We start from the raw sequence: 12,282 nt of genomic DNA on the forward strand, positions 1-12,282 counted from the left end.
TTGAGAAGAAGGAACTAGAGTGTGTCGGGGACCACAGGCGGGGGTGGGGCTGTGACGTGTAGGAGGGCGGGACAGGCAGCAGGTGAGACGCCAGGTCTCCAGGGCTCCAATCACTCTGGAGACTGAACCATGGGGGGAAAACAGCAGGACAAGGATGATGAAGCCTATGGTGAGACCCGGGCAAGGCCCAGGACCCTGTGGAGGGAGAGGAGGATGGGTGCTATGGGAATGGTGGCTAGGACTGGCTCCAGGGAGAGGAACTAAGGAGAGTCCTGTGTCCCTGAGGGGAGGGCCCGGGAACCGGGAGCCATGGAGGGAGGGAGTCAGGATCCTGGGAGGAGGATGGGGCTTGGGGGCTGGGGCTGTTGCTGGCTGTTGTTGGGGAGTGAAGCTAGGTGTTTCTGAGGAGTTGGGGCTGAGGTCCTTGGGAGGAGGGAGAGATTTCAGGCCTGGACTCTGGGTCCCCAAGGGCAGGGCCCTAGGAAACAAAGCCGAGATGAAAGGTGACAGGTTGGGGCCCTGAGCAGAATGGGGCTGGAGGCTGGGAGTGTCCTGTGCTGCAGAGTCTGGGTGAGGCTAGGGCCCCTGTAAGGAGGAGGAGATTCAGCCTAGAGTCTGGGTCCCTGACGGGGAAAGCTGCTTGTAGCCTGCCGGCTCCCTTGAGGAGTCAGGGGACCCTGAGTGGGCTGGCCTCCACCTGCCAGGCTCTCCGGGAGAAGTGGCAGAGGGAGTGGGTTCTGCTGGGCATCCCTGTGAGGAGTTGGGGTGAAGGTCTTTGTGGAAAGGGGGCTGGGGTCCTGCCTCCAGCCCCATTCTGCTCAGGGCCCCAACCTGTCACCTTTCATCTCGGCTTTGTTTCCTAGGGCCCTGCCCTTGGGGACCCAGAGTCCAGGCCTGAAATCTCTCCCTCCTCCCAAGGACCTCAGCCCCAACTCCTCAGACCCCTGGGGTCTCTGTGAGGAGCTAGGAGCAGGAGCTGGTCTTGGAGTACTTTGAGGAATAGGGACAGGGCCCCTGGGGTTCCTGTGAAGGGTGAGGCCTGAGGGGAGAAACAGCAGGGAGCCTGTTTCCAGAACCTGCGAGGAAAAGGGGCTGGGGTTCTGAGGAGAGAAGGAGCTAGGGGCCGGCGTCCAGATCCCCATGGGCAGCGAAGGCTGGGACTCACCTGCAGAGGCCCCCCTGGGTTTCTGCGCTGAAGGGGAAGGAACCCACATGACGGACCTTCTCGAGGAGAGGCTTGAATCCCTTAGGGCTATAGGGGAGTGGGCAGTGAGGACTCCCAAGTAGACTTCCTGGAACAGCTTCAGGTCAATCATTGTCCATAAGTCATGGAGGGACAGAGTCCAGGGCACCTGGGGAGAGCAGACCCCACCCGCCCCTTCCCAGACTCCTGCCCAACCCTCGGCCCTCCCTCCTCAGTGCCCACAAGGAACCCTGACTGCCCGGCCCTCCTCCTCCGTGTGTGTGTACTCAGGGAGGACCAGGAACTCAACGTGCCTGCAATCTCTGTAGCCGGTCTCAGGTGTCACTCTGACTGCTGGCCCAGAGCCCGGAGCACACTGTGGCCAGAGGCCTGAGGTCCCACCGGAGTGAGGATGTGCAGGGCTGCTTCCCTCCCCAGGCCCTGCTGGGGTTGGCACCTTTGTCTCCAGTTTCTTCCCCCATAGCCTTGAGCCAGAGTGTAAGGCAGGGCCTGGGACAGATGTGGGAAGAAACTACGACCTCCCTGAGGGTCTGTGGGTCTGTGTGATCCCTGGGGAGGGATTAGGGAGGAGAGGGGGGTGAGAATGAGGGTGTGAGAGCCACTGGGAGTCCCACATCCCAGCTAAAGGGAGACTCAGGAGAACCATGCCAGGGTAGGGCAGGGGACCAAGGCCATTTCCCAGACTGACTGCCTTGAGATGTGAGCCGGAAACTATAAAGGCCTTCCTTCCCCTCCCCGTGGCCGCCTGGGTGGAGTTCCCAGGAAGCTGCTGAGCTGCTGACCAGGCCTGGATCCTACCTTTCCGACTCCCCAGTTTTCCCCTCCTGCCAGTCCTGCTCTAGCCCATCTCCCTCCAAACACCTGAGGCCTGGGTAGGATCCCGGGGCTAGGAGGACTCAGCAGGACAAGATATGCAGAGAGAGACTCATTCTCCACACCTCTTCCCATGTCCCTCAGGGAAGCCAGTCAAATACGACCCCTCCTTTCGAGGCCCCATCAAGAACAGGTGAGCTCTGGGTACCGCTCTGGGGGCTGGCAGGGGTGGTGGGTGCAGTGTGGAATCCAATATTTGCTTTGTATTTGCTAAAATGTTAGTAAGAAACTTGTGAAAAAGACGAACTCCTGCCCCAGGTGGGTGGTGCCCTGGGGGGATCCTTGTGTCTGGAGCAGGCATCCAGGGCTTCCCAGTTCCGGGGGATGTTCTGTTTCTTAAGTGCCGGCTTCACAGGTGGGAGGACTCGCCTCGCTGAGCCCTTGAGAGCTGTGTGCTGTCCTGTGTTTTGCTTCAGAAGAAAGTCTACCCACCCAGAAAAAAGTTGTTTTTCTTTTTGTATTTTGGAGATGGGGGTTCACTGCAGCTTCAAACTCCTGTGCTCAAGTGATCCTCCTGCCCTAGCCTTCTGAGTAGCTGGGACTACAGGCATGCACCATCACACCAGGCTAATTTCTTTGAGATGGGAATCTCACTATGTTGCCCAGGCTGGTCTCAAACTTCTGGCCTCAAGTGATTCCCCTGCCTCAGCCTCCCAAGTAGCTGGGATCACAGTCATGAGCCAATGTGCCTGGCTAGGTTTTCTAAATAAAATAATATATTTTTAAAAACTTTGCTGGGCAGTAGTGGCGCATACCTGTAATCCCAGCTACTTGGGAGGCTAAGGCAGGAGAATCGCTTGAACCCAGGAGGCAGAGGTTGCAGTGAGTCAAGATCGTGCCACTGCACTCCAGTCTGTGTGACAGAGTGAGACTCTGTCTCAAAATAAAAAAATAAAAGCAATAAAAAATAAAAATAAAGCCTATTGATGCCCACGCTGCAGCAGCCCCCAACTCTCTAACCCTTGGTCCCTCCAGACCATAAACCCTACCTCCCCAAGTCTCCTTAGCTCAGCTTCTCATTTCTCTCTCAGAAGCTGTACAGATGTCATCTGCTGCATCCTCTTCCTGCTCTTCATTCTAGGTTACATCGTGGTGGGGATTGTGGGTGAGTTTCCAGCTGCTCAGAGCCGGGGCAGAGGGCGAGGGACAGTAACCCAGGGAGGGACCATTCCTATAATTGCCCCCACTAAGTCCCTGCCCTCCAATGACTCATCTGTGCCTCTGTCTGCAGCCTGGTTGTATGGAGACCCGCGGCAAGTCCTCTACCCCAGGAACTCTACCGGGGCCTACTGTGGCATGGGGGAGAACAAGTGAGTACAAAGGCGAGAAGAGGAGGGCAGGAACGAGGTCAGGTGGGGTGGGCAGGAGACACCCCCCCCAACTCAGGCTCCAGACCTGTCCGTGCTCTTCCACAGCCTTTCCCTGCTGTCCCCACCCCACCTCGGTCTCCCTGAATCCGACCACTCCAGGTCACGTTGAGAACCACTGCTGGACGGTTAGCTTCTTGAGTCCCCCCAGAATGGGAGGCAGTGGAGAGTCGTGTTAAGTGTATGAGTTTTACCGTTCAGAGATTGGTGTTTGGATCCCCAACTGGACCAACTTTTGGTTGCATGGCCTTGGACAAGTTACTCAAGCTCTCTGAGCTTTGATTTCCTTATCTGAAATGCAAGGAGAATTCCATAAGCAATCCCAAGAGTCCTCACATGCAGATGTCCAATAAGTAATAAAACCTCTAATATTTGTATAGCATTTACTATGTTCCAGGCAGGCAGTAAACTTTACACACACAAGCTCATTGAAATCTCATGAGGTAGGCACTATTCTTTTCTTTTTTTTTTTTTTTTTTTTTTTGAGACGTAGTCTCACTCTGTCGCCCAGGCTGGAGTGCAGTGGCATGATCTCGGCTCACTGCAAGCTCCGCCTCCCGGGTTCACACCCTTCTCCTGCCTCAGTCTCCCAAATAGCTGGGACTACCAGCACCCACCACCATGCCTGGCTAATTTTTTTATATTTTTAGTAGAGACGGGGTTTCACTGTGTCAGCCAGGACAGGATGGTCTCGATCTCCTGACCTCGTGATCCGCCCACCTCGGCCTCGCAAAGTGCTGGGATTACAAGCGTGAGCCACTGTGCCTGGCCCACTATTCTTTTATATGGAGTAGAACCAAGACCGAGAACAAGTGACTTGCTCAAGATCATAAAGATGATACGAAGTCATGGAGCTCCAAGTTCATCCTATGAGCCATTTGTCAGCTGCTGCAATGCTGACTTACTCTGAGAGATCTTCTAGGCGTCTCCCTACCTTCCCAGCTGAACTAGGGCCAGGAGCTGGGGGGTGACTGGTCTGGGCCACGCTGGGCTGGGCCCACTGTATTCTTGAGAAATCACCCTAGTGGTCCCTCCCCTCCCCCAACACCTGACCAGGCCCTGATGCACACGGTCCCTCCCCTCCCACAGAGATAAGCCGTATCTCCTATACTTCAACATCTTCAGCTGCATCCTGTCCACCAACATCATCTCAGTGGCTGAGAATGGCTTACCGTGCCCCACGCCACAGGTCAGAGCCTGGGACCTGCCTCTGCCCCAGATCTCACCCAGGGTCTCAGGTTCCAGCCCCTTAGCATTCTCTCTGCGCCCAGGTGTGTGTGTCCTCCTGCCCGGAGGCCCCATGGACTGTGGAAAAAAACCAGTTCTCACAGACTGTTGGGGAAGTCTTCTATACAAAAAATAGGAACTTTTGTCTGCCAGGGGTACCCTGGAATATGGTGAATATTGCCCCTAACCTCATCACTGTCGCCCAGGAGGGCTCAGGGTGGGTGCAAGTGGGAGGGGGAGTTGGGTAGATGATCACCAGGTTGGCTCTCCTGGGTGTGTGGGACAGGCTGAGCCCCATGGTGGTGGTGAGGGGACCCGCTTCTTCATCCTGCTCTGTGTCTGTGTGTCTGTCCTTTCACTCCTGCCACAGATGGTGATCACAAGCCTGCAACAGGAACTCTGCCCCAGTTTCCTCCTCCCCTCTGCTCCAGGTGAGAAGCACAAATTCCTTCCTCAGACATCATCTAGTCCAGTGTTTCCTTTCTTTCTTTTTTTTTTTTTTTTGAGACGGAGTCTCAGTCTGTCACCCAGGCTGGAGTGCAGTGGTGTGATCTCAGCTCACTGCAAGCTCCGGCTCACTGCAAGCTCCTCCTCCCGGGTTCACGCCATTCTCCTGCCTCAGCCTCCTGAGTAGCTGGAACTACAGGCGCCTGCCACCATGCCCGGCTAATTTTTTTGTATTTTTAGTAGAGACAGGGTTTCACCATGTTAGCCAGGATGGTCTCGATCTCCTGACCTCATGATCCACCTGCATCAGCCTCCCAAAGTGCTGGGATTACAGGTGTGAGCCACTGCGCCCAGCCTAGCCCAATGTTTTCATTGCTTGAATGAAGAAACCAGGCCCAGAGAGAATGAAGTCACATAGCTTGTTGGTGGTAAAATTGGAATTAGCATCAGGTCTTCATTTTTATCTTTGTTATGTGGCCTTGCAGTCAGACCATCAGTGTTTTGGGGAACTACTATGTGCCAGGTGCTGGGGACAGAGGCAGGGATAACAACTGCTCCCTGCTTCAGCTACATTCTAGGTGAAGAGATCAGAGTTATTCACAAAGAGACTGTATGAAAATATCATGAAAACATACACAGGTGAATCTACACACTTTTTTTTTTTTTAGACAGAGTCTTCCTCTGTCACCCAGGCTGGAGTGCAGTGGCGTGATCTCGGCTCACTGCAACCCCCGCCTCCCAGGTTCAAGCAATTCTCCTGCCTCGGCCTCCCGACTAGCTGGGATTACAGCACAAGGTGCCTGCCACCACGCCCGGCTAATTTTTATTTTTATTTTATTTATTAAATTTGTGTTTTTAGTGGAGACAAGGTTTCACTATCTTGGCTAAGCTAGTCTTGAACTCCTGACCTCGTGATCCACCCACCTCAGCCTCCCAAAGTGCCAGGATTACAGGCACAAGCCACCACGCCCAGCCTGCACACTTATTATTTTTATATATGCACAGGGAAAAGGCTAGAAGGATATTTGTTCAAATGTTATAAGTGAACGTGGCTGGGTGGTAGGCTCACAGTTGAACTTTTTTTCTTTTACAGTATGCTCTTCCTTCCAATAGCAAACGTCTTTTTTTCTTTTTTTAAGAGATGAGGTCTTGCTATGTTGCCCAGGCTGGTCTTGAACTCCTGGACTCAAGCAGTCCTCCCATCTCAGCCTCCCAAAGTGCTGGGATTACAGACATGAGCCCTGACACACAGTTGCAAATGTCATTTTTAATATAAAACATTTTTTTAGGCCAGCCATGGTGGCTCACGCCTGTAATCCTAGCATTTTGGGAGGCTGAGGCAGGCAGATCACCTGAGGTCAGGAGTTCAAGACCAGCCTGGCCAACATGGCGAAACCCCATCTCTACCAAAAATACAAAAATTAGCTAGGCATGGTGGCATGCACCTATTATCCCAGCTACTTGGGAGGCTGAGGCAGGAGAATTGCTTGAAACCAGGAGGCAGAGGTTGCAGTGAGCCGAGATTACACCACTGCACTCCAGCCTTGGTGACAGAGTGAGACTCCGTCTCAAAAAAAACAAAATTTTTAGGCCAGGAGTGGTGGCTCACACCTATAATCCCAGCACTTTGGGAGGCCAAGGCAGGCAGATCACAAGGTCAGGAGTTCGAGACTAGCCTGGCCAACGTGGTGAAACCCCGTCTCTACTAAAAATACAAAAATTAGCCAGGCATGATGGTAGGCGCCTGAAATCCCAGCTACTCGGGAGGCTGAGGCAGGAGAATCGTTTGAACCCAGAGGTGGAGGTTACAGTGAGCCGAGATGGTGCCACTGCACTCTAGCCTGGGCAACAGTGAGACTCCATCTCAAAAAAAAAACATTTTTTAAAACAATTTATAGCATAAGATAAGATATCCAGTTATCAATTTAAGTACAATAAGGAGTATCTCAAGCGAATGCTTCAAAGTCACGTAGATCTGAATATAAATTCTAGCACTTTCCAGCTCTGTGGTCTTGACCCAACTATGCAACCTCTCAACCTTGTTTCCTCATCTTTAGAATGTAAATGACAGTGAGGTGCGGTGGCTCATGCCTGTAGTCCCAACTGTTCAGGAGGCTAAGGCAGGAGGATCACTTGAGTCGTGGAGTTTGAGGTCACAGTGAGCTATGATTGTGCCACTGCACTCCAGCCTGGGCAATAGAGTGAGAGACCCTGTCTCTAAAAAAATAAATAGGCTAAATGAGGTGACTCACACCTGTAATCCCAACACTTTGGGGGGCTGAGGTGGGAGGATTGCTTGAGCCCAGGAGTTCAAGGCCAGCGTGGGCAACATAGCAAAACCTCATCTGTAGAAAAAACTTAAAAATTAGCCAAGTGTGGTGGTGCGCATCTGCAGTTCCAGTTGCTTGGGAGGCTACGTGGGGAGGATCGCTTGAGCCCAGGAGTTCGATGTCACAGTAAACTATGATCGTGCACCTGCACTCTAGCCTGGGTGACAGAGCCAGACCCTGACAAATAAATAAATAAATAACAAAGCAAGCCTGCCTGGCAAAGTTGTTGCAAGGATGGCAGTAAGTGGCTCTGTAGGCACATAACAAGTGCCAAAGGAGGTAGGGATAAGGTCAGAAGGCTTCCTGGAGGAGGTAAGATGCAGCTGGATTTGAACAGGGAGTCATGGATGGGATTTCTGGTGGAAAGAGAGCCCTGAGAGAGAGGCACAGTAAGAGCAAAGGTATAGAGTAGAAGGGAACATGGGCTGGATTTGGACAGCAGAGCCTGGAAGGCTGGCCAGGGAGTGTGGACGCTGTCTCTGGGGCAGAGCCTCTGGAGATGTCTGAGTTGCAAAGGGACCCAGAGCCCTGGAGTGACGAAATCCAGGCTGTGCCACGGTCTCCCTGGCACTCCACTTGGGTGGAGGGCGGATGGAAGGGTGACAGGGTGTTCTAAGAGTTGAGGCCAGCGGAGAGGAGGGTCCAAACCAAGGCAGCGACAGGGAGGGGAGGCAGGGGATGGACTGGGCTCCATAGGGCAGAAGCCCATTTGTGAAATCAAAAGCAGCCCACTGAGGGATGCAAAGCCCATCACCCTTCCCTCCCCTAAGGGCACTGTGGACTGGGAGGGGGCCAGAGACCTTCCAGGCAGAGCTCCTGGCCCCCGACCCAGCAGCCCGGCTCTCCCTTCTAGCTCTGGGGCGCTGCTTCCCATGGACCAACGTCACTCTACCGGCGCTCCCAGGGATCACCAATGACACCACCATAGCGCAGGGGATCAGGTAGGCACCTCCCTCCCCCACATCCTGGCCACACCCCTTCCACCCACAGCCCCGTCTGACTCTATCTCCCCAACAGCGGTCTTATTGACAGCCTCAATGCCCGAGACATCAGTGTTAAGATCTTTGAAGATTTTGCCCAGTCCTGGTATTGGATTCTTGTGTGAGTCACCAGATTCCCCTTCTCTCGTGTCCTTGCTTTCTCCCTCCCTGATCCTCTATCCCCTCGCCCAATGTCTGAAACACAGGTTTTGGACAGAGGAGGAGGAGCCAAAGCTCAGAATGGATTCCAAAACCAACAGGATTTATAAGGGAAAGAGGCCTAATCTGGGGACGTTGGGTGGTGTGTGGAAAGGCAGGGGGAGCCTCTGAAAGGGGAAAGATTTGAGGGACTAGGGCTGAACCTCACTGTCCTCATCCTGCCTACAGAGCCCTGGGAGTGGCTCTGGTCTTGAGCCTACTGTTTATCTTGCTTCTGCGCCTGGTGGCCGGGCCCCTGGTGCTGGTGCTGATCCTGGGGGTCCTGGGCGTGCTGGCATACGGCATCTACTACTGCTGGGAGGAGTACCGAGTGCTGCGGGACAAGGGCGCCTCCATCTCCCAGCTGGGTTTCACCACCAACCTCAGTGCCTACCGGAGCGTGCAGGAGACCTGGCTGGCCGCCCGTGAGTGTCCTGCCCACCCCCAAGCCACCAGCTTCCCAAGGACTGCCCTGGGCCATGCCCGGCCCCAGCCCTGGCCCTGACCTAGGTCTGTCTGCCCGTCCTCTGCAGTGATCGTGCTGGCGGTGCTTGAAGCCATCCTGCTGCTGGTGCTTATCTTCCTGCGGCAGCGGATTCGTATTGCCATCGCCCTCCTGAAGGAGGCCAGCAAGTTAGGGCCTGCCTGGGAGGGACATGGGGCTGAGGACAGCGTGGACCCAGGACGGGGGGTGCTAGAGAGGTGGCAGGGAGCCTCAGAGGAGAAGGGAGGAATAGCACAGTGGTGAACACTGCTGTGGCTTTGCCTCTCTAAGCCTCTGCTTCCCCATCTGTAAAATGGGGGTAACAATAGTTCCTGCCTTCCAGGGTTGTTGTGAGGATTAATTGAGTGCCTGGAACATGACATAGGCCTTCTAGAGGGGTTGGTGGGAGTGGTGGTGGCTGAGTGGAATGGCAGGAACCCAGGCCAGGAGGGGCAGCAGCTTGCTCCTGACCAGGAACTGCCACACACACCTGCCAAGGGATCACACTTAGGGGTGATCTTCCCTTACTCCACTGAAGCTGCCCCAGATGGTTTCTCTGTGACTCTAGTTTCCTCTAAGGGTCCTGTGAGCCTGATTTATTCAGTTCTGTTTATCCAGTGAGCACCCACAGTGTGCCTAGCCCTGCACCAGGCCCTGAGGACACAGATATGAAAGATAATGTCACTGCCCCTGTTGGTGCCACCCTGGGGGAGTAGGGCAGGCCCCAGCGAGGGCAGAGATGGGGTCAGCCCCTTGAGAAGATGGACAGCTGGGGCAGTGACAGGGAACAGCTCTTGTTTCCCTGCAGGGCTGTGGGACAGATGATGTCTACCATGTTCTACCCGCTGGTCACCTTTGTCCTCCTCCTCATCTGCATTGCCTACTGGGCCATGACTGCTCTGTATCCTCTGCCCACGCAGCCAGCCACTCTTGGAGTCCTGGGGGGTGATGGAAAACAAAGCAATACTTGCCCCGTACAGTGCCTTGGTGTCACTGGAAGAGGTGCCCCTTTCTCTGGGCAGACGCAGCAGCACTGTGCCTGAACAGAGTTGAAAGGGTACCCACAGGCTGAATTTCAGCCCTCTCTGTGCAGCAAAAGATCTGCACAAGCACCTAGGAACAGGTCCCTAAGGAGTGAGTGGTCTGTGGAGACTTCATGTGACCATGCTTTCCTTGACTCCCCTCTGGGTACCTGGCTACATCAGGGCAACCCCAGTATGTGCTCTGGGCATCCAACATCAGCTCCCCCGGCTGTGAGAAAGTGCCAATAAATACATCATGCGACCCCATGGTAAGAGGAAGCGGGGGACATGGAAGCAGGACTGGTAGGGCTGAGGGGCCGTAGGGGCCACATTCCTCATTGTACAGGGAAGACTGAGACCACAGAGGGCAAGAAACTCATGCAAGGTCACACACCCAACCCCCAGCAGAGCTAGAAGAAACCCGCTCCCAGAATACCTGGTATTCCTGTTGGGCCGTCCCTCATGTGGGGAGGGAAACTGAGGCTGGGAGAGACAGCCCTGGATACCAGGACTTACTCCACCCCTCCCCAGGACTTCCTCTGACTTGAGGACCATCAACCCACTTCACCCTCTGAGTCTCAGCCTACTCCTGTTTGTTTGTTTGGAGACAGGGTCTCGCTCTGTTGCCCAGGCTGGAGTGCAGCAGTGCAATCTCAGCTCACTGCAACCTCCATCCCCCAGGCTCAAGCAATCCTCCCACCTCAGTCTCCTGAGTAGCTGGGACTACTAGCATGTGACACCACGCCAGGCTAATTTTTTTTTTTTTTTGAGATGGAGTCTTGCCGCGTCGCCCAGGCTGGAGTGCAGTGTCGCAATCTCAGCTCACTGCAAGCTCCGCCTCCCAGGTTCCCGCCATTCTCCTGCCTCAGCCTCCTGAGTAGCTGGGACTACAGGTACCCGCCACCACGCCCGGCTAATTTTTGAATTTTTTAGTAGAGACGGGGTTTCACCGTGTTAGCCAGGATGGTCTCTATCTCCTGACCTCATGATCCACCCGCCTTGGCCTCCCAAAGTGCTGGGATTACAGGCATGACCACCGCGCCTGGCCACGCCAGGCTAATTTTAAGCTTTTTGTAGAAGCAAGGTCTTGCTGTGTTGCCTAGGCTGATCTTGATCTCCTGGGGTTGCCCCGATGTAGTCAGGTATCCAAGCAATCCTCTGGCTTAACCTCCCAAGTACTGGGATTATAAGAGTGAGCTGCCACATGCAGCCCCACTCCTCTGTAAGATGGGGACAATTATAATAGCCATCCCTGGGGTGGCTGAGAAGATGAAATGACTTTGTACATAAAGTGCTTAGTACAATGCCTGGCACCTGATAAGAGCTCAATAACAGGTCGGATTGTATTGTATTGTTAAGTCTTCCTCCCTTGGAACACAGAGCCCTAGGTAGTAGCTAGGTGGGACTCCCTGGGGGGACCTGGGAGAGAAGCTGCTTCCAACACTCTCTCTGAGGTTTCCCGGGAGTGGCGCTGGGTTGCTGGGAATTTACTCTTCTCAAACCTGCCATGTCTTCACCTCATCTGAGCTGGAAACATGAGCTGTGCTGCAGGCATTAGCTCCACTCCTATTAAAAAGGGGAGGTTTGGCCGGGCGCCATGGCTCACGCCTGTATTCCCAGCACTTTGGGAGGCCGAGGCAGGCAGATCGCCTGAGATCAGGAGTTTGAGACCAGCCTGGCCAACATGGCGAAACCCTGTCTCTACTAAAAGTACAAAAATTAGAAGGGTGTGGTAGCAGGCACCTGTAACCCCAGCTACTCAGGAGGCTGAGGCAGAAGAATTGCTTGAACCCAGGAGGCGGAGGTTGCAGTGAGCTGAGATCGTGCCAATGCACTCCAGGTTTGGCAGCAAGACTCTCCGTCTCAAAAAAAAAAAGGGGGGGAGGTTTATTTACGTGTACAGAGGACCCACTATGTGCCAGGCCACTGGGTATACAAAGCCCAAAATGATGTGGTTCTTTTCTTTTCTTTTCTTTTCTTTTTTAACGAAAAAAAAGACTGTTACCCAGGCTGAAGTGCAGTTATGTGATCATGGCTCACTGCAGCCTTATCTCCCAGGCTCAAGTGATCTTCTCACCTCAGTCTCCCAAGTAGCCAGGACTACAAACGAGTGCCACCATGCCCGGCTAATTTTTTTTTTTTTGAGAAGG

At 54.1% G+C, this 12,282-nt stretch overlaps 1 protein-coding gene across 1 annotated transcript in view; it reads left to right on the plus strand.

Annotated features, from left to right (window-relative positions):
* Nucleotides 1–63: 63 nt before the first annotated feature.
* Nucleotides 64–12,282, plus strand: part of SLC44A4 (solute carrier family 44 member 4) — a 17,610-nt gene continuing 5,391 nt past the window's right edge. The window contains exons 1-13 of the mRNA XM_017859579.1: nt 64–169; nt 2,162–2,210; nt 3,109–3,182; nt 3,309–3,387; nt 4,534–4,633; nt 4,716–4,841; nt 5,042–5,102; nt 8,302–8,389; nt 8,466–8,549; nt 8,816–9,051; nt 9,160–9,259; nt 9,919–10,011; nt 10,299–10,401. Coding sequence (XP_017715068.1) covers nt 130–169; nt 2,162–2,210; nt 3,109–3,182; nt 3,309–3,387; nt 4,534–4,633; nt 4,716–4,841; nt 5,042–5,102; nt 8,302–8,389; nt 8,466–8,549; nt 8,816–9,051; nt 9,160–9,259; nt 9,919–10,011; nt 10,299–10,401 — 1,233 coding nt within the window. The 5' untranslated portion in view covers nt 64–129. The remainder of the gene's footprint in view (nt 170–2,161; nt 2,211–3,108; nt 3,183–3,308; nt 3,388–4,533; nt 4,634–4,715; nt 4,842–5,041; nt 5,103–8,301; nt 8,390–8,465; nt 8,550–8,815; nt 9,052–9,159; nt 9,260–9,918; nt 10,012–10,298; nt 10,402–12,282) is intronic.

This window comes from Rhinopithecus bieti, unplaced genomic scaffold, assembly GCF_001698545.2.
Source record: "Rhinopithecus bieti isolate Rb0 unplaced genomic scaffold, ASM169854v2 scaffold_51440, whole genome shotgun sequence".
NCBI lineage: Eukaryota > Metazoa > Chordata > Mammalia > Primates > Cercopithecidae > Rhinopithecus > Rhinopithecus bieti.